The sequence below is a fragment of the Thunnus thynnus genome, chromosome 5, assembly GCF_963924715.1.
Source record: "Thunnus thynnus chromosome 5, fThuThy2.1, whole genome shotgun sequence".
Lineage (NCBI taxonomy): Eukaryota > Metazoa > Chordata > Actinopteri > Scombriformes > Scombridae > Thunnus > Thunnus thynnus.
Window position 1 is genome coordinate 4,132,948 of NC_089521.1, and position 27,352 is coordinate 4,160,299.

The 27,352-nt window shown below is 39.3% G+C and overlaps 1 protein-coding gene across 1 annotated transcript; it reads right to left on the reverse strand.

Annotated features, from left to right (window-relative positions):
• Positions 1 to 2,223: 2,223 nt before the first annotated feature.
• Positions 2,224 to 27,349, reverse strand: cbln1 (cerebellin 1 precursor). The gene is made up of 3 exons (XM_067588751.1): positions 26,493 to 27,349; positions 24,979 to 25,098; positions 2,224 to 5,174 (listed from the first exon to the last, which is right to left on the reverse strand). The coding sequence occupies exons 1-3, from the start codon at positions 26,748 to 26,750 to the stop codon at positions 4,977 to 4,979; spliced, it is 576 nt and encodes a 191-aa protein (XP_067444852.1). The 5' UTR covers positions 26,751 to 27,349; the 3' UTR covers positions 2,224 to 4,976.
• Positions 27,350 to 27,352: the final 3 nt, after the last annotated feature.

Genomic DNA, 27,352 nt, shown 5'->3' on the forward strand with positions numbered 1-27,352 from the left:
AGAGACTGTCCTCACAAGAAAAATGAATGACAGCATTGGTTGTTTGTGCACTGGATGATTCAAGTTGCACACTGGACCACGGTTGGCTCCAAACTAGTTGTGATGTCACAAATCCTGTTCATAGCTACATGTGTTAAACTGAGATTTAAGGTGAGCACAAAGAAGCTTTCTCCCCTCAGCAGATGAATGTGAAAACAAACTCTGCATATACATCGTTCTGCACATTGAAGCTCAAACATCCAAGTGAAGTAACGAAGAAAAACACATTTTTGAGTAGAAGGGGACTTTAAAGGTGCAGTGTGTAGAATTTAGTGGCATCTAGCAGAACGGACTTGTCAGAAATGGAATATAATATTCATAAGTATGTTTGAATTAGTGTCTAATCCCATGAAAATAAGAATTGGTGTGTTTTCGTTACCTTAGAATGAGCTCCTTATATCTATACAGGGAGTGCGTCCTTGTCCACGGAGCCCGCCATGTTGCACCACCATGTTTCTACAGTAGCTCAGAACAGACAAACCAAACACTGGTTCTAGAGAGGGCCTTTCACTGTAGGTTCTCCTACACACTTGGAAGGGGAGGGGGAGGGGTTTTTACTTGGTTGCAATCTGCAACCTCACCTCAGCTTTAGATGCCACTAAATCCTACACACTGGTCCTTTAAAGGAATCATTTGACATTTTGGGACTTACAGTATTATTATTAGTATTATTTCTTTTTAATAATGATAATAATAATACCTTCTTACCCTACTCTCTTATTGTGATACCTTCTTACCTTCTAATTTTATATGTTGTCTTATATGTTTTTATATATGTAACATCTCCTTATTTAATGTTTTATCTTATTTGTTTTATATATGTAATGTTATATATTTTTGTCATGTATGATCTTTACTTTTTTTGCTTTTGTTTTTAAGCACACTGAGTTTACGCCTGTCGTATGAAATGTGCTATATAAATAAATTTGACTTGACTTGACTTACACTCATCATTTTCTTACAGAGACTTCACATAGGCTACTGTTGTCTGGTAAATAGGAAGCAACAGTTAAAGTCCAGCCAACTAGTCCACAACTAGTCTAGCTATTTCAAGTATGAAACAAACAAGATCAATGTGCTGATTGTGAAACTTCAGAGGCGCTGGTATTTCTTTTTAAACTTTTGTACAAAGTTGTTTCCCTGACAACGACCTCATGTGGCTGTGCACATAATGATTGTAGTCTCTCAGGAGTTAAAGTGGAGGAAGCGTAAAGTTTGGAGGTCAAGGTGGATGGACGGGTCAAAAAAGTATTCAATGTGGACACTGGAGACCTTTGACCTTTAACTACAGTTTCTGCAAACAACCTATTTTATTGTTTAGTTTGGAGGACTTGTTGCCTCTAGACCAAAAATAGAGGTGGTCAAAGAACACAGAGAGAGAGACAGACTGAAGTAGTGTTGAAAACTTAATGAAATTTCTATCTTGTCCTCAAAAGTAAGATGACTCCAGTTTTCCAGTGTAATTAACAGTATAAAGCATTGCCTTATACTTGTGGTAGAACAGTATTTGGCAGTTAAGAGGCAAATGGAAATAGAAAAATCAGTTTGACAAAAGAAACAAGAGAGCTAAGATGAAAAAAGAATATAGAAGAAAGGAGGTGCCACTGGTTTTAAAGAGAGGGGGAAGAGGACATTCAAGTCTGAGATACAAAAACAGAAGGAAACCGGAGAGAAGAAGATGTGTAAAAGAGCAAATGCAGGAAGGAGAATCAAGTGGCGGGAAAGCAAGACATAAAGAGAAGAAGTGAAGTCAGATGAAGGGGGAAAAAGAAGAGAAGGAGAAGGAAGGAAGAGCAGGAGGAAGGAGGGATCTTGAGGAAGACGGGAGATGATGTTGATGTTTGCTTGTTATTCCAGCACAAATTTTCCCCCTGGAGCTCATTAGTCTGGAGAGAAACGAACCACAAAACCTTAAAAACCAACAGAGTGGAGAGAGAGAGAGAGAGAGAGAAAAAAAAAAAGGTTGGGGGGGTGGGGGGGGGGGTGGGGGGGCATCCAAAGAAAATAAAAAATAAACACATAGAAATAGAGGAATGAGAAAGTTTTGAGGGACGGAGGAAGCAGAGAAACAACCTAAATCGATTGACAGGAAGAAGATATAGTAAAAATGAAGCAACAGAGCCAGCTGCAAGAGGTCAGCAGAGAGGGATGAAGGAATAAAAAGATATACAGTAGAAGTGCCTGAGAAAGGAGGAGACACACACACACACACAGGCACATATAGTGAACACCGCCCACCGTTACACACAACAGTTGTACTCTAACACACTTGGGGCTGTGTATGTTTCTGGTTGTTTTCAGAAGTTATGCCAGCTTCAAGAAAATAAACTGCCAGGCCAGGCTTAATGTAGGTTTAAGAAAAATAAAAGTACCATTTAAATTTTATTGATTTCATTAGAGCAAATCAATAAGAAAACAGTAGATAAATTGATTTGATTGATCAATAAATCAAAGAATATTGTCATAGTCTAAATATTCACATGTATTTTACAGTCAAGATAATAATAAATAAATAAATAAAAGTCCTTTTTAAGCTGTAGGTTTTTTTTTTCTTCTGGTAAAGTATATAAGTAGTCTCAGCTTTTTAGCCACAACTTGGTTTGACCCAAAACAAAAACAAGAAGCATGTTTTTAATCAGAAGAGCAGAACGGCAGCCTCAGATTTCCACACACAATCACTAGTAAGATTCTCTTAGAATATTTTTTCTTTTATATAACATTGAAATACGGAAATACAGATATTATAGTCATCAACCAGATTCAGTTTTCAGTATTAGTATTATCATTTGTATCATCATAATACCAGTAGAATAGAAACAGTGGCTTAGATTTCGATATATTTATATATCCATTTGTATATATACTGTGTAAATTTTATATATATATATATATATGTATATATATATATATATAGATATAGATATATAGATATATATATATGTTATAGAGTTCGTGGTTGTAAGTTGGTTTCAGTGTCCAAAGTCCAACATAGAAGAAAAGCAAGGAAGGATCCGTGCTGGGAGGCAAACGAGTACAGCAGCAGATAAAGTACACACATGAGGAAGGAGAGGGAGATGGACCGTTAAGTAAAGATAGAGAGAGAGAGAAGGTGATTGGGGGAGGGGAGGGGGTGGGGGGATAACAGAGGTATACAAAAAGGAAGAGGGAGCGAAATCTGCACTTGTGGGTAAACAGCATAGTCAAAGAGAGAAGAGGATCCTGGAGAAGGAGGGGTACAAATCTGAGAAACGGCAGGGGTGATGAGAGAGACCAACAACAACAGAGGGAGGGGGAGAAACAGACTGAGGGAGGGGAGATGAATGTGATTGAGGAAGGATGGGAGGACAGCATGGAGGGTCCAATGTTTGCGTGGCTGCCTGAGAGATGATAGAAACATTTAAGGAACCAAGGAGAGGACATATAAAGTGAGAATCATGGTAATTTGCAGCTATAGCAATACTTTGTGTGTGACTTGTTTCAATACCAATGTTTAGTTCATTACATATAGTCACAAAGAGTCACAGTTAAGTATCATGATTGGAGGATGTGATTTATTAAATCTACATTTAACTGTTTGTATCTGAAATTCCTGTAGATGAAACCTCTATACCTACACACACTTCCACATTTAGAGTACAGTGGAAGAGTAAAAAACTTTTCATTTCGGTTTTTTCTTGTGCTCTTTGAAGCAATTTTCTTGCTAGCAGAGTATTTTAAAATAGTGTTTAAAGTCATACATTTTACAGCAATACATAGTTTGATTCAGGTTTTTCAGTTCATTTGCACGTCATTTAAGTTTATTTATAGCAGCTGTTGTGTGAGCTTTTCAATTAAAGGTGTCTTATCTTTGTTACTGCCATGCTTGACTGTCTTAGATTCGGAGTCATCTTTGATGGTTACAGCTGGGGAGCGTGTCTGTAGTGTTAGCTAGTTGTTGTAGGAAATCAAGACGTCTAATTTGAAGACAAATAACGGGGAACAAACTGACTGTACCAGGGATGCAGGAAGAGAGAGTGCAGTGCTGTCTGCGAGGATTAAGTAACAGAGAGCGGGAAAAAAACGGATAGAAGGGAAAGGGAGGAACAGATGTGTCTTTCAAGAACAAACTGTCTAGATATGTGAGTTTTTAAAAGCCAATAATTATGATGATATCTATAAAACACAGCTTTACAGGGAAGGTACATGTGTCCCTAGCACCTGATTTTGTGATCAGTGTTTAGTGTTCCCCCCTATGAAAAAAAATCTGGTTTGGCTTTGGGGTAGAGGCTGATCCAAAATCAGTGCAATTTATGTCAGGCATAAGAAAAAAAAAGACTACAAATATGGCCACAGTAAATGGGAGATGTGAGGAGCAGTTCTTCGAAAAACATTCTTCAAAGCTTATGTTGATAGAGATCGATGAATTAATAATGAATGAATGAATGAATGTGGAGGAGGGGAGGGGGTTACACTTGGGCTTTAGAACACTCTGGAACATATAAATGATCAATTGCGTCTTTCAGCAGAGAATAAAAAAGGTTTTGGCGGTCCAAAGCTGCAGTCAAGCCTCAGAGAAACAGAGGGAGGAAAGGATGGATGGAAGGATGAAGGGAAGTGAAGAAGCTGGCCATACACTTTCATGTATCGGCTCCCTATTGTCCTCTCGTTTTACCCTCTTTCTGTTTCATGCTTTTACATCTCTCTATAACATCTGTCATTCTTCCTCTTCCCTCCTCCCTCTGCAGCGTCTCAAACAGAAGTCTGTTGTCACGTTCCCTCTTCGTTTTTCTTCTTCTCCACCTCTTCCACCGTCTTATTCGCACCGTTTTCTCTTCCCCATGGCCCTCCGCCCCCTCCATCTGCCTTTTCACCTCTTCATTGTACTTTCCATCTTTCAGCAGCTCCTCCTCTTTCGTTTCCATCCCCTGCTCCTCCTCCTCTTCCTCTTGCTCTTTTCTCTACATGGGGAACACCAGGAAGCCGGAGAAGGTGGAGTATTTCCATCCTCCCATTAGGTTTCCTCTCTCCAGTTTGAGGTAGGCCCGGTCTCCCTTCTCCATTTGAATCAGGACACCATTGCTGGCCGCCTCGCGTGTCACGTCCTGGTCACCGGCAAATGCCGAAATCACCGGCCAGCCATTGTGCATCAAGCTCACCTGGATGAGACAGAACAGGAGAGACGTTTTACTGAATGGAAAGAGGAAAGAAAGAGGCTGAGAGAGAAACTGACACTTACACAATCAGGGAAATGTAGGGACATTTGGTATGATGCATGCCCAAAATATCATGATGCTTTCACATGGATTCAGAGCATCTTATTTTTAGACTTCTTGTTGCACCACAAGATCCTTACAATCTTTAACTAACATAATGAAAAAAATACATTTTGTTATGGTAATACAATGTTGCATGGCGCAGATTTGTGCTGTGAATTCAGCACATATCAACAGATTTATCACGAATGGCTGTTTTTTTTTCAATTACCACTTGAAGAAGATTTAACAATGACTTGGAGAGAGATATTCACTCACAGAAAAGACACAGCAGACACACACACACTGTCTGACTCAACAGATGTTTCAATAGGGAATAACATCTTCTTCTAACAAAGAGAAGTAGCTGTCAGAAATGTGTCCCCTCCCTTCCCAGGCCAGCCAACATACACACCAGACAACGGCTTTCATCATTCTCTTTTGAGCAACACAGAAATACAAGCGCTCCCTGGCTTAGTTTCCCCCCTTATGCTTCACTAAGAAATGGTTTTATGCTACCCCTGGCACCGACGCGGCACTAAAAGAAACCAAAATGAAATGTGGAGAAATGTGTGTTTATGCAGGATCACACTTTATAAAACCTGTGAGATTACAGGCCCTCTGTTCTGGCCTACTGTACGACACAGGGTCGTCATTGTGCTGCACTTCTAGAGGTATACATACACTGCAAGAATATGACCACACGATGGCTGATTTAATGTCAGTAAGCAGAAACAATACGGTCTGAAAACAACACCCTAAAATTAAATGTGATGCTCAATGGAAATTGTAAAAAGATTGTTTTTTTGGGGGTACAACATTTGAAAAAGTGGACTGCATTTGAGCACTACATGTTTACTATATTTATTCACAACATCAGATTGATTTTAAATGGAGAGAGTACCAGTACAACACAAGTCCAACTGAGAGAGCTGCATTATGGGTTGTTTGTAGGATTAATATTGGTAGGCTAGAGAGTTATTTCAAGTCTTTTAGAGTTAGTTAGTAACACTAAAAATGTTTAGTTATCCCAGTTTAACATACATGATTTTCTCATGGCTCATGCAATGTGTTTTACTGCCAGGGAGAAAATAAATTCCTGACAAATGAAAAGTTGAAAGGGAGTTGAAATCAGTCTGTTGAACAAAGAACCATTTCAAACCTTACTGATAGACACGCCTCACAGCAGAGTAAAGGTTGTATGTTATCACAACTGTATCTCACAGACCACTCCCGATGTGTGTTAGCAATGTTTTCGTTTCATTACATTACACAGGATGCAAGGTTTAGTTTTAAGGTTTTATGATTCCATGGAACAGTTCAGAAAACATCCTCTCAGAGAATATCACACCTGAGCTTTACATCCTCCAAAATATTTCTGTACACCCTGGAAGTGAGTAATTGTAAAACTGTTGCTAACTGATGGAGCACAGTCATGAACATCACATAATTATACACTTATCCACCTCATTCTACTTGATGGTCAGGAGAGAGTGTGTGTGTGTGTGTGTGTGTGTGTGTGTGTGTGTGTGTGTGTGTGTGTGTGTGTGTGTGTATGTATGTATGTGTGTGCATGTGGGCAGGAGATGGAGAGCCTGTCAGAGTCAAGAGCTCTCTTGGCCCGGCACTCCTCTTAATGGCAAACTGAACATAGCGACTCAGACTGTATGCGTGTGAATGGGTGTTTGTGTGTGTGTGTATGCTGCTCTGAAAAGCCAGTCTGTGAATTTGATGAAAACACTCAGACTATACTTAAATTATTATTTTTTTAATTATCAGGATGGAAACATGCTACAGGTCATGGCAAAATTTAGATTCAACAATGTTGAAAATGTAGTTACTTTGACTGCAAATAATTGCACTCTAGAGGAAGTTATGGAGCATATTTGTGTATACTTACATATTTACAGTATATATTAACATGTTTTTCTAATATGTCTTTTACAGGTGCACAATTGGTTCATTCTCTACTAGCGTAATGCGTATTAGTGCTGCAGGTATTGCCAAAACATAATACATTTCAAACCTGATAAATGGAAATTCCCTTTTAGCAAAAATTAGTTTAAATGAAATATTCACAGGCAAACGTATTTGTTGCCATGCACAGTGAAAACTACACACTACACTGATATGATGGGCAGATTAGATTTCACAAAGTACAAGTAAGTGTTGTGCCACCTCAATCTCACTGCAATACAGATCATTGCTGACATAAAACATTTTTTGTTATACATACAAGAGCTTCTACACTGTATGTATACATGCTGTATAGTAGCCAAGTGACTGACTCACTATGAGATGAGAGAGGCTCCAGATTAACACATCTTGTGCTGTGGGGAAAATAAATCTCCTCACACATATTTATTTTAATTCTGCTTTTCACTTTGACAGTTTCACATTCCCTCTTCTGATCCATATTTGTCCTCTCTCTACAATCTACATTGACATAAAACACTACTCATGGATGGGGAGAAGTCACCAAAGTCTTGTAACAGCTTTAAATATAAGGAACATATACACTAGACTAACAGAATGTATTCTGAACACATCGATGTGTTGAAAAAGTGATTGATGAGGTGCAAATTTCTGTAAATTTCTGGCTTATCATCTAATGCACACAGCGGAGATGCATGATATTGAAATTTTTGTGATAACCAATAATTTCCCTGAACAATTCAGCCCATAATGATACCACTAACACAAGCAATACCATCACCAGTTTTATTGTTTCTATTGTTCCTATATATGATTTGTTGTTGATCTATACTGTAACTTTTGTGTGCTTTTTATATGTACTGTAATCAAGGCATCTTTGTAAAAGAGAGCTTGCTCTCAGTGGCCCTCCCTGTTTAAATAAAGGTTACAATAATAATGTAACTGCAACAATCGGTACAAGCTTCATTCAAATCTTTCCTGATTGATCACAGATATTACACTGTTTCAAAGAGTCTGCAATCACTGATGGAGATGAGCACAAATAATTACAACTGAGCTACAGAAACATAAAATTTGAGCAGCATGCTCCGCTGATCCAGTTGTGCAACCGTCATCAATAACAGTGATATTACTTTATGTGACATGTGAGAGGGGCAAGTAAAGGAAACAAGTAAACGATCGAAACAAACGACACACCCCTTTTATGGAGGCCTCCCAGGGGGAGTGTGAAAGAGATTTAGGGTGGAATGTGACGTGTTTTGTCATTTTAAGCATTTCTCAGTATTTCTTTAAAATGCAGTGAATGCTGCATTGGAGTAAACAAAATAGATCCACAACCCATTTTTGGCTAAACCTCCTCTGTTAACCTTGCACATTAGACCAATTAGACCAAACCAAAGTTTTAATCAATGACATTACATTATGACCTGACATTAGAAGCTGATCAATACAGTGTATCATGCAGCAATGTTCCCACATAAATGTAAAGAAAATGTAATATACTTGTTTGATGTTTACTTCATTTCTTGCTACAATTTATGCAGAAAACTTAAAGGAGGCCAGTCTAAAAATATCAAGTACTTCCTCCCCCCCAACCCAAAATGTCAAGCTGAGCTCAATTTTCTTACAAAACAGGTGACAGACACTTTGGCTAAAAAGAACATTATATGGAGAGATGCAACCAAAGGCTTCAAGTTAGCCTCATTAACCTCCAGATCATATTATGAACTAGAGGCATGGAGAAAGGAGAACAGACGGAGGAAACGGAGAGAGGAGGGAGATGGATGGAGAAGGAGGGGGAGACATGGTTCCTGTCCAGTGTGCGTGTAATGCTTCCGAACAGAGACAGAGATAGCAGACAAAGAGCAACACTACATCACTCTGTTACCCTCAGAGACACAGACACACATGCATCATGCAGACGAAATCCACCCTCTCACCTATCCAAGCATCCAGCCAAGTCACTCATGTGGAACATGTACACCACCACGCACCACACAGTCTCTCTTTCTATCAGTCATTTATTTAAACGCGTTCCCTCGTTATCTTACTGACTAAAGTCCCCTTTAAGACTTGGAATGTGTAACATTCCAGGGTTCATCTACCCGCTAAAATAATGGCTTTTTGGCAATCACATAAAGGTGTCTGTTGTGCCAAGTGCCACGCTGACTCTGTTCAAACACAATGGGAGCCTTAATGGACAAAGCCAAGATGCTTGTGTGATTTTTGGCTTCTGGCATGTGAAAGGAAAGTCAAGACAACAAAAGAGTGTACTCACTAAGCTGTCTTGTTATCTTGCATTTGGTGCAGGGAGCAGGTAGAGCAGTTCATTAATTTTGGTACCAAATTTCACTCCTTTAATCTTTAGAGTCAAATCTGCTGCTTCAAAATGATCACTGTGATCATGACACAGCATTTAAAACTGTACCTCTTACGCACAAACACGTCATACTGTATGTAAGATTGTCATAATCTTGTGCGTACACTTACTGGCAACATGATGACATTTATTCATACTTAAGTGATTTAGAAAATGTTACAGGTTCTGCTGTATGTAAATAGACTTCCAGAATGACTTTTAATATACACTTAACTATGTAAAATTGGCAGCTTCTTTACAGAAGCAGTGCACGTCTGAAATGGACTCAAATCTCTCTTTGTGTCTTTCTCTAGCTATCTATCTCTCTCTCTCTCTCTTTCTCTCACACACACACACACACGCACACACACACACACACACACAGCCACACTGGGTCAGTGTGTGGTGTGTGCTGGTGATGTATAGCTCTAATAAAGCTGTGACAGTGGCTTTGGAAGGATGAGACTGTGGTGTAGCGGTCGCTGGCGGTTAAGCCGGGGTGCCAGTCAGAGTCTCAGTCTGACAAAATATAATTTTTAGTTATAGCAAACAAAACCCTACAAAGGAACTGATACAGGCACCAACCCCTTAAACTATCAGTATACACAATAAACAGTGGCAAGCAAGAAACACATAACACAGCAACATTCAATGTATTATACAGATAGTGACAGTGCAAAATGCAAACATACAGCAGTTCAGTGTACAGTTCAACCCCACCCCAAAGTCAGTTTGTCAGTCTTATCAGTTTGTGTCTCTATGTACAAAAGTTCTCAGTCGTGACTTTCTTGGTTTCCACAGTTACTCTGCAGCATTTGTGTTCCCCAAATTTCTTCAGAGTGAAACCTCTCGTCAGCGTTGCAGCTGTGTAATTTGTTCCAGGAAAACCCAGCGTTACCTCCTGTACTCCAGCGCAGACAAGGCAGCGGGCTCCCAGGGCGATGAACAGAGAGTTGGTGAATAAATGGTGTGTAGAGAGAAAAGTAGACGGGTCCGGTCTGTAATGACTGTAGTCTAACAAACGACAGACTCTGACTCGCTGCCAGAGATTGGCGCGCTAGTGACGGACATTTGGATGAACTGACCTTTTCCTTGTTTGTGTGTGTCGGCTTGTGAATATGCACCATATGCTTTTTTAACTCATTCGTTCATCTGTCTAGGGGTGTGTGTGTGTAATGTAAGGGTGCGTTCTTAAAGGTGCCGATGTCACTGCACACACAAACACACACACACACACCTGTATGAATGAATAGCATGTTTTGGTTGTGTCTGTGCGCAGCTGACTACTACCCCCTCCCCCAGTCACACACACATATACACACACACTCTCTCTGTCAACTACACCCTTACAATTACCAGCCATAAATATAAAAGCATGATAATAGGGCTGTGCAGCGTGTCAGGCCTCGAACGATCTGCATTCATTAATGCATAAGCACCAATTAACTGACTGAGTAACAGAGAGAGAGACAGAATAACAGAGAGAAAGAGAGAGAGAGAGCGGGGAGGCAGAATGAGGATATAAAGAGAGGAAAAACAGAGAGAGGAAAAAGAGATAGAATGACAGAAGAAAGTAGCAGGGGAGAGAAAAGGAGGGATAAAGAAAATCTAGCCTTCGATATGTAAATAGAAGTTATCTGACGTCTCAGTGCAGCACTTAATGCCGACGACATGATGACATCCTGTTATTACATCATCTGTTCCTGTCCAGTCGACTGTCTTGACATGACAATGATGCTCGTCTGGGGTTTTTTGGTCCTACTTTTTTTTGTTTTTTGTCTGTTTTTCTGTCTTTTTCCTCTTTTTCTACATTTCTCTCCCCTTTCTTTTATCTCTAAATCTTTTTTTTCTTTCTTTTACCTTTTTGTGACCTCTCTTTCCTTTTTTCCTCTCTCTCTCTCACGTTTTTTTTCCCCTCGTCATCTCTCTCTTTACAGACAGAGACGTAGTGATGGATAGATACATAATGGTGTGTCTGTCTGTAGCCTGTGACACCCTCTGTCTTTAAAATAGCCAAGTTTCCTACAGTGGAAGTTTTCTAAAGTTTGTAGCAACTGTTAATCCACAGTCATTCAGGAGATGATGACGTCGTAGGAAAGCAAACCTCCAACAGTAAAAGAAAAAGTAAATGGATGTATGATCGGATATATAGATTAGATTTATTTCTAAAAATTCTTACTCCATACTGAGACATTGTTGTTTCACAATAAAGGCTGACTGCCGCCTTCACATAAAAACATGCAAGAAGTGTTGAATTAGTATCAAGAAGATTTTCAGGTTGAGCTTGAGACTTAATTCTTGACCATCAAAACAAAACAATCTCAGCTCTCTCAGCTTTTGACCACAGTCTCTGAAGACCGTGCGATACAGTCGGGAGCTCCAGAGCAAGCAAGTAAGAGTCAGTTGAGATTTTTTTGTCAACTGTTGTTTCCAAGGTCAAGAATAAAATGTCAAAACTCAAATTAGGAATCAACATGGATAAGAAGCTTTAGAGGTACTCAGAATCATGGAAAGTTTGCACGGCATGAGGATAGTGTGACACGACAGAAAGCTCCAGGACAAGTAAGTGGATCTTGAGTTGAGAGTGTTTTTATCAAGCTCAGCGTTAGTTTACTGCAGCATCTTAACAGAGCTGAACAAAAAACAATGAGGTTCCTGCTGTAACAATTTTGTTTGAGTGACAGAAGGCAGTTAGAGATCAATAAAGCCATATTATGCAGAGGGGACTGCAGTGCTGCCACCTATGAATAAATGTTGTAAACTGTGTAAATTTGGTGATGTTAGCTGAAATCATGTTACCCACAACTAGTTGCCTGCTGCCAACAGTTCGGAGAGGGTTTAGTCGGTAAATACACAGAGCATCTAGTCACGTGCCTTCTCATTATCGAAATCTAGAACATCTGTGCTGGCCAGGAGAATTTATTTAGGTCAGCTCTGTGTGTTTATCTGGTGGTTTCAACAAGCTTTTTTAATTTTCTGATTTCTAGAAATACAATCCAGAAATACGATTACCAGTTTTAAAAAAAAAACATTTTCATCAGCAGTTTTTATGTTTGGGATGAAATTTGTATATAAATGAAAGCTAGATTTCATATGTTATAATGCCTGAATATCCTAAACATATTAATAGGAAGATTGTGTGCAGTTGAAAGCAAACTGCACACTCTACAGCAGTGTAATGGTAGTAATAACAGATTTTAAATTAACACTCTAGTTATTACAACAGTGAGAATAAAGAAAACCTGATAGGACTTTCATTCCTACAATAATAGGAAATACATGCATGTAAGTGACAATAAATTAATGCCAAGGGAACCCCGCTCTGGATCTGCTATTTATTTAAATCTTTACAGTGAAAGTCATTGTTCCCCTCGCCAACATCATCCAGATTAGTGTTATATATACGTATGGCAGTGAATATACAAGGAATTATGTTAGCCTGCAAACACTGTATCTTACAATCCCTTTGTAGAGATTGGTATTGCAAGCAAAAGAGAGACAGTGTTTCTTAAGTCTACTAATGTTCTTATTCTCCATCAGTGCCGCAGTGATCACAGCAGCCTCTGCCAGCACAGTGTGACAGGTGTTACTCTTTATTTTTCGCCTTTTTATATCTATTTGTTTGTTAGCAGGAAATCTCCTAAAATTCTGAATGGATTCTCACAGTACATTTTGAAAACACTGGACACAAGTCATGTTTTACTCGTATGCTTTCTACTAATTATCATGTTTCAAGCCATCAGTCGGTAGGTGTATTTTGACAAGTAGTTAGAGGAAAAATATATTACATTCAGCTCACTCAAAATGTTACTTTTCAATTTATAATTAGGATGATATTAGGATTGCCAGTGAACAATGAATGTATTGGAGTTCAATTTTGCATTTTGGAGAAAGTGAATCCAATGTGAATGTACTGTTCTTGTGGTCTGTCTCTGTGTCCTGTCTGGCCCTGATAATCAGCGGTTTATTATGTAAGAGATTTCACAACCTGCAAATGTGTACACAAAATGTTTTATTTTAAATTGGTAGTTTAATGGATTTTTATGCATCAAATTCTATGTTTAACCACATTTTATCTAATTTAATTGTTTTGCGTTTAAAGAACTATGGAAAGATTGCATCTGTATTGCAATAACACCTGCTTCTTTCTGTGTAAACAAAGAATTAGATATTGGATACTCTACAGGTGATGTGTTGTCATATAGTACTGAGTTACAAGGAAAGCAGTCTGTGAAAAAACTACGCAGAAATGGTGCAAAGAGATGGAAGCAACCAGAACAAAGGCCAAACCTTACTGAAATATTTACAGTATGGACCCAGGCACAAATAAACAGATCCTACAGATTTCAGCAAATCTTCAATCTTCATTAACATCAGCTCAGGGAACAACATCATTAACTTGGGCACAGCCCACAGACATCATATAGGCAAAACATCCAACTCTGAATCTGTTGCCAAATGTCAAACCACACCATAAGAGGAAATGAATTAAAATGAGTTAGCTGAAAACTGAATCAGATGGCCCATTGATTCTTTATAGCATTTACATTGTGAACACTAAAAACACAGAGGATATAAAACACTTGGTTGATGCTATAAGACAGCAGACCCTGACCTCTTACCCTGACCTGCTACACAGCACACAGCAGGGAGACAGGACAACAAGAAAGACAGTGCTTGATATTATGCTAATTCAAATGTCATTAAGAATAAAATGAATCAAACAGTAAAATACTGCAAATAACTAGAAAACAATGGTAAGCAAGGTATTGTCTTTGTTTAATCACTGCTTTACGGCTTATGAAAAAGATGGATCTATATGGATGAAGGGTCAGTCATACAACAATTCTCTGACAAAACTTGTGTCAACCCTTCATGTTGTGGCTTCTGGCTCGGCCGCAGCTGAAAATCACAGTCTGCTCTCTGCCCTCTGCAGCGTTAACACAGCTTACCGTGCACTCTGTAGACATACAACAGTTCTTACACACACACTGGACTTCAGGTATTACAACTGAAAACTGTGACTCATTTGATTTGCATATGTGTTCTTAAACAACCAGACACAAAACCCAAGAGAGAGGTTCAGTGAAGATTTTATGTTCATTTATCATGTGTGTGTCTCTTAGTAAATTTGACCTTTTATGCAGCGTTGCCTTTATTTTTGTAATTAACTGGAAGCTCACAGCAAATCTATACTATACCATCATTCAGTTATACTCAAATAATTTTAAAAAATTCCCTCAGGATGCGAATAGTTCTATCATCCTATCTGTTGATTTTTCAATTTAAACTCACCATTTATGTAATTTATGATCAGCTGCATCTACCTGGTTTATCACAATTGACTCTGATATTTTACCTTTGGCCTCCAATGTCACAGTAAGGTAAGACTGCAGTTATATAGCACTGCCAGACCCGTCTCTCAGGTGTGGAGATTCTGAGAAACTGGATGAAGTCAAACTGTATTTATGAACTCCTGCAATTGTTAAAATGTAGAGAACTTGGGCGGCTGGTAATGAGCAGGCTGCACAAGTAAAGCCAGTGAGTGTGAAACACTACAAAAACACACAAACCATTCTTAGATATCCCGCAATCATACAGAAAGCCTGATACCGTACCCTATACAACAGTACTGGTGGAAATATGTTACAAAATGCATCATTTTTACCATCAGCTGTTTTCAAGTTTTGAATACCTCTAGTCAACTTTGGGATACAAAATCATAATGGTTCCTTTACCCCTTGTTTGTATTGCTTCACATCAAATCCAGACATTCCTGACAGGCACCAGAAATCACCTAAATACCATATTAAGTAGTTCTCTGACCTGAGCATTACTGTTGTCCAAGAAGACATGATGTTCTGGTACCACAAAGATGGAACTGATAAATACTGATTTTTTTTAAACAGCGTACATCTACATTATAATACGAGTTGGACTTGTGAGTGCTTGATGAAGGAGGGCTGAAAAACCTTTTCTTATGGATGTTGCTGGTCTAAAGGTTGACAAGATCACCATGCCCCCCAGAACAACACACAAGCATTTTCTAACAGAAGGAAGACATCACCGTTTCAAAAATAAAACCATGTAATGATATGACAACACTAAGGTTAAGGTTTGGTTAGGGTTAGGGGAACATTGTGGTTTGGATTTGTCATCATGGTTACAATAATAACCACTTGGTTAGAGCATGACCGAGGTCATGGAAGAAACCAATGTTGTCTGTCAGTTGAAAACAAGAAACAAATTGCAGTCCAATATTTTGTTGACCCAATCATCTGTCCCAAGTTACTGCTTCTGCAGACATCATTTGCTTTGTAATAACTTCACCCCACTTCCTCCATTAATCCCAGTGGACAAGAGTCATAATTCCTACAGCCACTACAGGGTTTTGTCACTTGAATGTAAACATACCATGTTTTTGGACATTTGTTGAAATGACTGATGCTCTCGTTTTTCTTGGGAGGACAATCTTACTAAAAGTGATGCAGAACTCAGGCTCATACAGTCTTTGAAGCGGATAACTACAATCAGATACAAACAGGAATGATTTGTGGGACTAACCAAGGCTTCGCAATCAGAAAGACTTCCTTAGTGGTTTACACAATCAATCCATATTCTTAAATTTAAAGCACATGCCTATTCATACGTTAGGCTTCAGCCCCATGTTTTTACTTTGATTACAAAAATCAACTTTATAATGAGGTCTAAGTTTTAAATGTTTTTGTAATTATTATTCTGAGAATGTGGAGAAAATCCCGAGTGGTGAAGTTAACTCTAATCCTGACCCTGAAGAGCTTTTGGAAAGAAATACAAATGTTTTTGTTTTGGTTTTTTTTACTCACTAAAGTCCTAATGATTCACTTTCATTGGGTCTTTGTAACAATCTTGCTTGATTAAAAGATAATAAATATTCAAAGAGTACTTTCTCTCACACCTCTTCTCTATCACACAAGCACAAAACAGCGCAACTTTCTGTAATGTTCTGCCAAACTGAGAAAGACTGAGCGCAGGTTGATTCGCTAAAACTGTCTTAACAAGTATACTCAGTTTAATTATTTCTATTTGCATCCATTCTGCTTAACATAGTGAATTAATACTTAACAAAGTATCAAGCACTGATTTTTTTTAAATCAAATCCCTCAACTTCTGACAATGAACCATTTCAGAGTCACCTATATTTTGCCCCAAACAATAACCCATATCATATAATACATAAGAGGAATGACATGGGCTGAAAGGTGAGTTTTTATATTTGACCCTTTGGACTCATTTTTAAATATTACAGAAATGTACATCTAGACCTGCTTCTGTATATTATTTTCATCTATTTTCAATTAGGGAGTTGGTCTCTACAATGGCAAAATAGTCTAAACCCGTCCTTGAAAAACAAGCTCACAAACAAGCAGCTGAAATGTATTGTCTCTGTGTGAGGCCTGACAACTCCCAGAATATTTTCTCTGTGGCCAGTTAGAAGACAAACCAACTTCATTATTCCATCTTTTCTTCCCACTTTCTCCATCCACCATTTCAAAGGCAGGAGAACATAGGAACAGATAAAATGTTTGTGTGGCTTTGACTTTGACTTGGTTCTCACTTCCCTGCATCTCAACAGTAGAAGATGAACAGTCTGAGACAGTAGCAGAGGAGTCGTGTATTTCTTCTATGTTTTCTTTGTCATAGCTCAGTTCACACTACTTATTCTGTTCACACTTCTTCATGTTCAACACATCAATGGCTACTCATTTTCTTCAAACACACAGCTGTAGAATATTGGAAGAGTAGTGACACAACCCAGCATTTCTTGCATTCTCATGTTGCCTGTTGGCCTTAAACCACCATGTCAGTATTATTTAGTAGGCCACACATAATACTTACAGACTTAAAGATGCGCACTTTACCTAATGAGTAATGAGTATCCTGTGTTCTTGTCATTGGTGTGGAGTAGGCCAGGTGTTCTGAAGTCATACAGATTAGAAGCTCCCAATAGAAAATAGAAAAGATTCACTAACAAATCTTTTTATGACAGTTTCCTTTTCATCTTCATGCATGAGTGGTAGATAATCTACAGACCACAAAAAAAGTCACTTTTGAGACTGACCAATCATTAAGATTTCACAGTCCCACATAGATCAACAATGTTAGAGTAAACTTCACACTAAATCCATGTTTTTGAGTTAGTAAATTATGTCTACAGTCATTTTATTACACTTTATCAATTGATCCTGGTCCCAGTCTATAGTCTTCATTTTAACAGAAACAATTTGCCTTTTTCCAGAGACAATCCAATTATTCCCTGGTCCACCATACCCGATAACTACAAGGCAACATCACGGTATCCACACCCTAATCCTTGCATGGTTGTAGCCTATTACTCCTGCTACTAATAGTAGTGAGCTAATAGTAGTAGTAGTAGTAAGGTAGTAGTTTACGGTGTTGATCACTGTTTGGGGCAAATTTACATCCTCTCTCACTCTCCACTGTTCTCCTGCATCTGCTGAAACCTAAGCTTGCAGTTGAAATTGCTCTGGACCATCATCACATTCATTAATTTCAATGTCTGTCAGTATAAAAGATGCTTCGGGTTGCACAAGTTAAAGGCGAGCCATTAATAGCTGTTGTAGACATTAAAAGAAGAGTCAGTATGTAACTACAGTTCTTTGAATTCTGGATGAACTCCAGATGTATTAATTGAAGTGTCGGTGTAGACGGGGGAGGGATAGAGGGACACTGGAGCAACAGTCTGACATGGCTGTGAGAGGGGTGAGAGTAGCAGTGGAGAAAGTGGGGACAGCCAGAGAAAAAGAGGTGAGGTGTGTTAGGCTGCGTTCAGACCAACAACAGCTCTGCGGGAAAAAATGCAGCCCTATCATTCATTTGAATGAGGGCAGTGTATGGACGCAGTGGGGGTGCTGATACAGGGTGCTCTGGCAAAGAGTTGTGAGGATTACAAACCGCTGTGAAGTGCTTTGGCATCTGATAAGCCTTTAAACACATTACAGTTCTTCTCAGTCGCTTTGATACATTTCCCAAATCATGGTTAACATTTGCAAAACAGTAAGTGCAGTTCTCATTCTCAAACAATTCGTACAAACAGCACCACACAATGGATTACCTGCAACAGCCCATAACTTGCTCAATATATATATATATATATACATATATATATATATATATATATATATATATATATATATATCTGCCAATATTAAAGGAAAAACTGGTCCAGGTCTGAATGCTTGACCCGCACAGTGAAGGCTTCCGGTGGCTCTGTTATGCTTTAGGGGCATTTTGCTGGCATGGTTTGGGTCCACTTGTCCCCTTAGAGGGAAGAGTCACTGTGAATCAATACAAAGTTGTTCTGAGTCATCACCTTTATCCTATGATGAAACATTTCTATCCTGATGGGAGTGGTCTCTTCCAGGATGACAATGCCCCAATTCACAGGGCACGAGGGGTCACTGAATGGTTTGATGAATATGAAAATGATGTGAATCATATGCTATGGCCTTCAAAGTCACCAGATCTCAACCCAGTTGAACACCTATGGGAGATTTTGGACTGATGTGTTAGACAACAATCTCCACCACCATCATCAAAACACTAAATGAGGAAATATCTTTTCGAAGAATGGTGTTCTGGTGGCCTGACACCTTACTAAGATGCTGTATGTTGGTCTTTCCTTTAATTTGTCACCCATCTGTACGAATCTACTGTATATACATACATATACATACATACAGGTGTGTTTGTGTGTTACAGTATTGATACAGTATGTATCTGTATAAAGTATATTTACTGTACACTGTAAAATGCAAGTGAAATACTTTAATATGAAGCATTACAGTAAGTATACAGTATTACAGTATAATGCACATTGTTGGATTACATACCTGTTCTGTCTACGAAACATTTGAATGATTGAGATCACGGTTGTTCTCCCAACATTCAGCTGCACCCTTCGACCAGCCTCGGCCATTATAAGGCCATGATTGAGAACATGGTGCACAACCGTGGCCCTTATTTCATCAGGAACGTGTCTATGTCCTCGGCCTCTTCTACCTCTTCCTCTGTTTTGCCTCCCTACCCTTCCTCATGTAGTCTTACTCCTCTTCTTCTCAACAGCTGTTGACTCTGTTCATTTCCTTGTTGTTCTTCCATTGTCAGAAATTATAACACTGTGTTGTGCTCTGTCTATATATGCTTGCCAATTGAAGGTTCATGAGCTGCTGAGCTATTTTAGAGAACTGGTTGATCATTGGTTGATCTAATGCTTCACACATTCCCCTTCATTAGTGAATGCAATTCATCAATTCAAGACACTAATAGAAATGTATAGACAATATGTTTTACAGGTTATGACAACTGGTTCCAACATTTTGCATGTAATGACTTATGCAATGAATATTGCCTAGATGTTTTGATCAACATAACACAAGTTGATAATGTAGGAAGCAGCAGACAATTGTACATAATCATTTCCATGAATGTGCCAAAGCATTTGCAATTTGTTCAAAAAAATGAGAAATTCCTTTTATGATGTGCACAAGTAACTAGATGATGTGGAGGTTGAACAAATAGTTTTGAGAATTTCAGTTCTGATCTGAGAAATGTACCAAAGCAACTGAGAAAAACTGTAATCTGTAGCTCCAACTGGACTTCCTGGATCCCCAGTACTTAAACAACATGCCCCCACCAACGCAGCCACTTGCATCGTTTAAAGGCAGGGCTGATTTCGGTCTGAATGCAGCCTTAGGGTTTGACTGCATTTTTTTTCTTTTTTTATGGGGTGTGCTAAAACAGGATAGTAAGTTGCTCTTTATTTACTTACACAGTGAACACACATACCACAAAAGAATGTCATTAGCAAAATCTTTTTTGATGTGTTTGGCACATCACACGTATGTGTTACTGTGGATACAGTTGTCTTACAATAAAAATAATACAGATGTATGTTGCTGTATCTTGTTGTATTCTCCCAATGTATGACACACAGGTAAAATAATGCGTGGTTTTCAAAGGGAATAATATTGAGCAGTGTTGTTAGGCCTAAATTGCCTTTCACTTATTCGCTATTTAACTATAATCAAAAACATCAACTTAAGACATGGTCCTAAGATTTCACTCAAAGATCTCCTGTTAGACTGAACAAACAAATAAAGGAAGTTTTTATCCAAGACATATAAAGCACAATTATTTGTCCACCAAAAAAGTCACCTGTTTGTACCTGTGTGTATGTGAGTGTGTGTGTGTTTCTGGCCATTTTTAGCCATGTTTAGCCAGAGGTTCTCAATCTGTTTGCTGCACAGGAAATCAGATTATATTAAGAAATTGTTGGAACATATTTAAGAATGATGTGAGCCAAATTTCATCTCAGTGGTTCTAATAGTATACACATATCAATCTCTAAAATGTGCATATTTTTTAAAACAGAATTTGCCAACACTAATGAAGTGGTGCTTATAAAGTGCTGGCACATTGTGACAGCACTATAACAATTTTAAACAGAGACATATAAATATCACTTGCACATGTCAAAATTAGCATGCATTTTGATAGTTGCTTACATTAATTTCTAGGCATATATGTTGCACTTACTTCACCCAAACTAGCATGGTTGTAGTAAATAGAAATTATCCTGGACCATGTTGGCATTACTTATAGTTACAACAATATACACTAGTCACAACAATATAGTTACAATATATACTATAGTACCAATTAACAGGGTAAGCAGCTGTTCTGAATGTACATGGATATAAATATCTCATTACAACATGGGATTACCTCAGTGACTCAAATTAGGGAATATAAATGTGTGTACTGGGAAAACACAGTACAAACATGGGTTAACATGCACTATATTGTTGAAAGGATTCTGCTTTGTTGCAGACACATGCAGCTACTTTGGGTCAAAATATGATCAAAATTATGATCCAATGAGTCAAAATATCACTCTTTGGAGACATGTAAGGTAAATTCTCTTTTTATCAGGGCAGTGTGATATCAAAAGCATGAAGCAGTGCCTCCAGGTTTTCTTCTCTCAATGGGAAATGATGGTTACAGAAAAGCCTCAGTCCACAGACAGCATGAGCCATTTTAGATGTGCTTTTTGTATAGTTTTAACACATCTGCTTTGACCTGAGGCTTCATGAATGCCATTTCTGAATGCCCAGGTGCTCAAAGTACTCTAAAATATTACTTATCCCCCCTGCAAAACCACAATAAATAGCACCATAACATTTGTCCATAATATATGGCTTTACATTGCCTGTTTTTTTTAATTTTATTTAAATTATTTAAAGGACCAGTGTGTCAGATTTAGTGGCATCTAGCGGTGAGGTTGCAGATTGAAACCAACTGAATTCCCCCCCGCCCCCCTTTCCAAGTGCGTAGGAGAACCCATGGAAACTTGCAAAAAATGTGAAAGGCCCTCTCTAGAGCCAGTGTTTGGTTTGTCCATTCTGGGCTACTGTAGAAACATGGCAGTGCAACATGGCGGCCTCCATGGGAGAGGACCCGTTCCCTATGTCAATATAAAGGGCTCATTCTAAGGTAACAAAAAGACAGAGTCTGTTCCACTAGATGCCGCTAAGTTCTACACACTGCACCTTTAATAATTATCTTTTCTAAACTTTATATAATCTCAGTGCCCTGTGGTAGAGTATTTTTCAAGTATGTTCAATAGTTATCTATGTAACATTCAGGAGCTGTTGGTAGCAATAAGACGTCTGGATTATGGTTTGATTTTTGTTATAATGGCTGAGCAGTACTCTAACAGAAGGCATGTTAACCCTTGTCTAATACCTGAAAATGTTTCCAATATACAGTATTATGGTCTTCATAAAACAATGCAAACAAAGCTTGTGATTAAAAAGTCCACCTACCTATCCAAAGAGCACCTCACATTGCTGAGTATTGATATCCTACCAGCGCCTCATTTGTTTATCTTTCTGTTCTGTGAGCTCTCTGTTCTAAGCTGCAGGTACAAGATGTTCACTAAGGGAGATGGAATATATTTGTTTCAATTTAATTTCAAATAGAGAGCAGTGGCATATGTATGAAATGTAAATAACTGCACTTGAAATGACGCCCTGTGACAAAAAGAAGTGTTTGAAATGTATATTGTAAATGACTATGAAATTATAGGATGCTATCCCATCTGTTCCTTTAGATCCGAAAATATACCGCATTACTTTGCAATACTTGAATTTAATAGCTTGGCAAAAAGCAAAGTGAGATGAGTTTGCAGCGGTTTTGACAAAGACACTCCCATCACATCTGTCACCTGTCACAGACAGACAGACAGACGGATAGATAGACAGATAGACAGATAGATAGATTGATCATTTCACAAGAAAGGACTGATGAGAGATGGAACAAACTGTTTATCCTTCCCTCTGTACATCTACCTATCATCTGCTGATAAACAGTTACTCATGATGTCTGGCTTTCTTCCGATTTCTCTCATTGCCCTGCCTGAACCTCCTCTTTTTCTTTTCTTCCTGTCCATCCTTTGTTCTTTCATTACTCTTTTCTCTTCTTTTTCTCTCCCACACCTTCCCTTCTTTCTTCCCTTATTCTTCTTGTCCCTCCCTCCAATGTTGTTCAATTCTTCTTTTGCCTTCAATTTTTCATTCCCTGTTTTTTCTTAACTTTCTTTTTTCTTGTGTCCATGGCCTTCCCATTCCCCTCCCTTTCCTCTTTCCTTCTTTTCTTCCCCTTTCCCCCTCTCTATTTTTCATTTACATTCACATCCTTTCCTCTCTTTCCCATCCCCTTCATCCCTAGCACACTCTTTTTCCCGCTGTCTCTCATCTTCTGCATGCACCACAGTAGCTGTCTCTAAGGCAATTAAACAGTGGGAGTTTTCTACACAGCAGATGTGCTGGATGGATGGGAGGATGAATGGAAGAGGTTGAGGGTGAGCAGCACACATCTCGAATGCTTGGAGGAGAGAGGACAACCTACACCTCTTTGTTTCATGTCAGAAACATGACAGAACAAAGTTTTTTCTAACTGCATCCAAGGCTAAAGTTTCAAAACCATTTTTGAAATGTTACAAACTCTTAGGGCCTTAGCAGATTACAACTCATGCGCTGCAATCTATCCTAAAAATTTCCGGTTACCAAAAGTCAGTTGGTCAGGCTATGATCAAAAACAGTTTTTCTGATTTCCTTTTCAATTCCTCTCTCACTGTTTTATTGCTGATAATGTCTAATAGCTATACTGTAGTTTCATATTAAGAATACCTCAAATTGGCATAAATAATAGCACCAATGGTAATGTGACAGGCATTATCACCATTGTGTTCTGCCTGGTATGACAGACTTAATTGCCTAAGTGTCATGAGTCAAGTCTTTGACATCTATGGCCTATTTGCGTGCAGTCACACAAAGATGACTCTGATTACCTGCCAAGTTTGACTTTTCCCCTCACATATCGCCCGCCCTCTTTGTTGTTGTTATTGTTGTTACTGCTGGTGCCATGCTAATTAATGCAAGACTCCAATAATAAAGTATAAGTAGCAACACATAATGCAAAGCCCCAGGGAGCCAACAGCATAATTACACAACAGTTTAATTTGCAAAAGATACATTGTAATTAACGCTGTGTGGCTTGTAAAGCGCCATCACGTGCATGTTAAATGCTGGAAATGGGCTTAAGACTTCTAAAGTGCTTTTTATCACTTGACACATCAAAAGAATATGGAGACTGCATCTAAGGCATAGTGAAAATGAACTGTTAGTAGGATGAAAGAAGAGTTGTGAAGAGCCACACTGCAGGCAGTGTGTGTGAGTGAGTGTGTGTGAGAGAGAAACAAATAACAGGAAAACGTGATATTTTTAAATAACGTGTGTGTGTGTGTGTGAGAGAGAGAGAGAGAGAGAGAGAGAGAGGGAGAGGTGGGGGTGGGGGGGGGGGGGGGTGTTGGAGGGGCGCAATTTCAATGCCTGTCTGTTCAAAATTGACTTGAATCTTTTAAATAATCAAAAATATTTTGCTGCTGTTGCCCCTTTTCATGGTAAGACACACATAGAAGGAGACGTCGCTGTCCATGGTGCTGAAACTAAACCTGCTGGAGCCGCGTGCCCCTCCTCGCGCTCACCACAGCATTGCATCCTCCTGTCGGCTACATGCGCATGATTCGGCTCTGTCCTCTGCATGTATTGATTAATTATGATTGGGCCGGCGGGTGTCGGGCGACTAGCTTTCATCTGTTAATGCCCGCCCCCGTCGTTGTCTCTCGGGAAAGACATCTCAAACATGTACAAAATGACTTCCAGTGCGGATGATAATCAACTTTTATGAGGGGAAAAAAACAGCATGGGGGCGCATGGTGTAGTCCGCGCGCACAGACATAGACAAACACACACAAATACAAATAAAAAAGAACACAGGAACAAGCGCTACCTGTATGGTTTGGCGGTTGTAGACTTTCACTACGTGGAAGTTAAAACTGTAAATCCCTTTGCGCGGCGCGATGAAATTACTTCTCTCCTCGTCAAAATTCTTCCCAACGTTTACTAGAACCTGAAAGAAAGAAAGAAAGACATCAACCAAATATTCTTGATAAAACTGTTTCATTAGGCTTACTGAATGTCTTTCACAGTAGTCTATTTGCACTCAGATCATTAGTAACTGTGGATATAGCCTGTATCTTAAAAATCTGATCCAAATGTTTTCATGTACAGACTCCAAGTAGACGAACATTAAGCCATGGACCCCTCTGAACAAATTTGCAATTGTTTATTTAGTAGCTAATTAATTGTCTATTTTTCTAAGAGATCGTTAAACATATTAAGTCCACGTATCATTATTGTAGCTTATTTTCTACTCGGGATCATTTTGAAATTGATACTTCACTTATATTTCTGATAGATAACTCCAAAGGGCCTCTCTGGCCCGCTCCACACATTCAGATTCACTGATGTAGAGGGATAACGCTCTGCTTTTATCTCGGCTTTTCCCCCTGTCAGAACTTCCAAACTTTATTGGAGATGAAAAGGAACTTAATCAATCTTTCAAATGAAATTTTCAATTATGTATTTCCGCAGCCAAATGTCTGGTTTTATGGATGGGAGCGAACTATGGGGTGTAATTGAACGGCAGTTTGAGAGAGAATTAACCTTTAACGGCAAGCGGGTAGGACCTCGCCCTCGCGACCTGCCGTTACTAAATTATTTGGCGACAAGTCAGTTCCAATATCCCATATTGTCAGCTCAAAAAGTTGAAATATTCAAAAGGCTTTCCTACCAGGCTATTCTTTCCCAACCGCTTAGGGAATACATTACCTATAAAAAGAATCGTTACTGAGAAAGATTCATTTCCGCTCCACTTTCGGTTATCTTGAATGGAGCTGCTCTCTGCTGCCCGCGAGACCATTACCGTGCACGAGACGCTGCTGCGCGTGACCCCAGCCACTGTAGCCTTTATCTATCGGCTAAATTAACCTGGACTCTTGGTTTTCACGACTTTTTACACAACATGCTCCTTGATTAAGTTCGGGATTTATTGCAAATAGCTTTTAATCAATGTTTGTGGTTTTAAGACGCAGTAAAAAGATCAAATGAAACAGTCTTCGGGGTGTAATTTAATGATCTGCGGCGCAGAAAAAAACATCATCGTTTCTGGTGCCTCTTCAAATTATGGATATTTTACACTTCAATCCATATAGCTAAAGTTGTCTGTCTAGACTAACAGCTACCACACCAGGTAATAAGCATACCACACATGAAACACACACACTATCTGAAACTTCATATGTGCGCTGGTCCTTTATTAGGTAGAATGAGACAAATTTGGATAGGCCTATGTCAGTGTAAAACTGTGCGAATCTGTCTCAGACATTAACTTGTTTTACTTCTTTTACTCTTTGTTGCTATTATTTTAACAGAATACGATAGAACACATATTTTGCCTCCTACCCGATCAAAGTAGATGACCATAGTCCGGTTGCTCATCTCGGAGGGCTCGTGGTTGGTGTTCCGGACTGCGGAGAACGCCACCTTGGCGCTGCCCGAGCGCACCGAGATCCCGAGCGCCGTGCCCGTGGGGTCCGAGGTCGGGTTGGAGTCGCACACCACGAGGCACTTCCCCTCCAGAACGATTGGTTCCGTCTCGTTCTGTGCGCGGGACGGGCTCGCCGCGAGCCACACGGCACTCAGCAGGCAAAACGCCAACATACCGGACCAGAACGATGAACTTCTTCGGTCGTCTTCACACCTTAAACCGTGGGTCTATTCCCCTTTAAAAAAAGTAAGGAAGGAAGAGTTTCCCGGTGTTCCCCCGATGAACCTTAAGAACTGTTGTTTTACAATTAGATGCCACTCCGTTTTCTTGGATTTAATGAGCCTACAGCAAACAGTTTCTCCCTCGCAGAGTCTTTTGAGGGGAAACCAGACGGTTATTTTTAGGCTTTTCTCCTCCTTTTTCCCCCCCAAAAATCAGTTTATCAACCCCGTATCTCCGGTCTCAGTTTTCACCTGTTCTTTTCCTCTTTCCTCACTTCTCAGCAGCTTTTCTGTCACTTGGAAACACAATAAACGGGAGTCGCGCGCGGTACGGAGGGGCCCTGGTCGAGTGAGGAAGCAGCAGAACTCATAGTGCGCGGGGGGGAGCTCAGTCTGCTCTCTCTCGCGCGCGCTTGAATTATTGATATGTAAGATATGAGAGTTTCAAACACAAAAGGCTCGAGAGGAAGGGACGCGGCGCGCGAGCGCAAGATGCTCCCGCCCTGGTCTTACTCTTTTTTTCCCCCTCCCTCCCCTCGGTAACGGAGACCCAT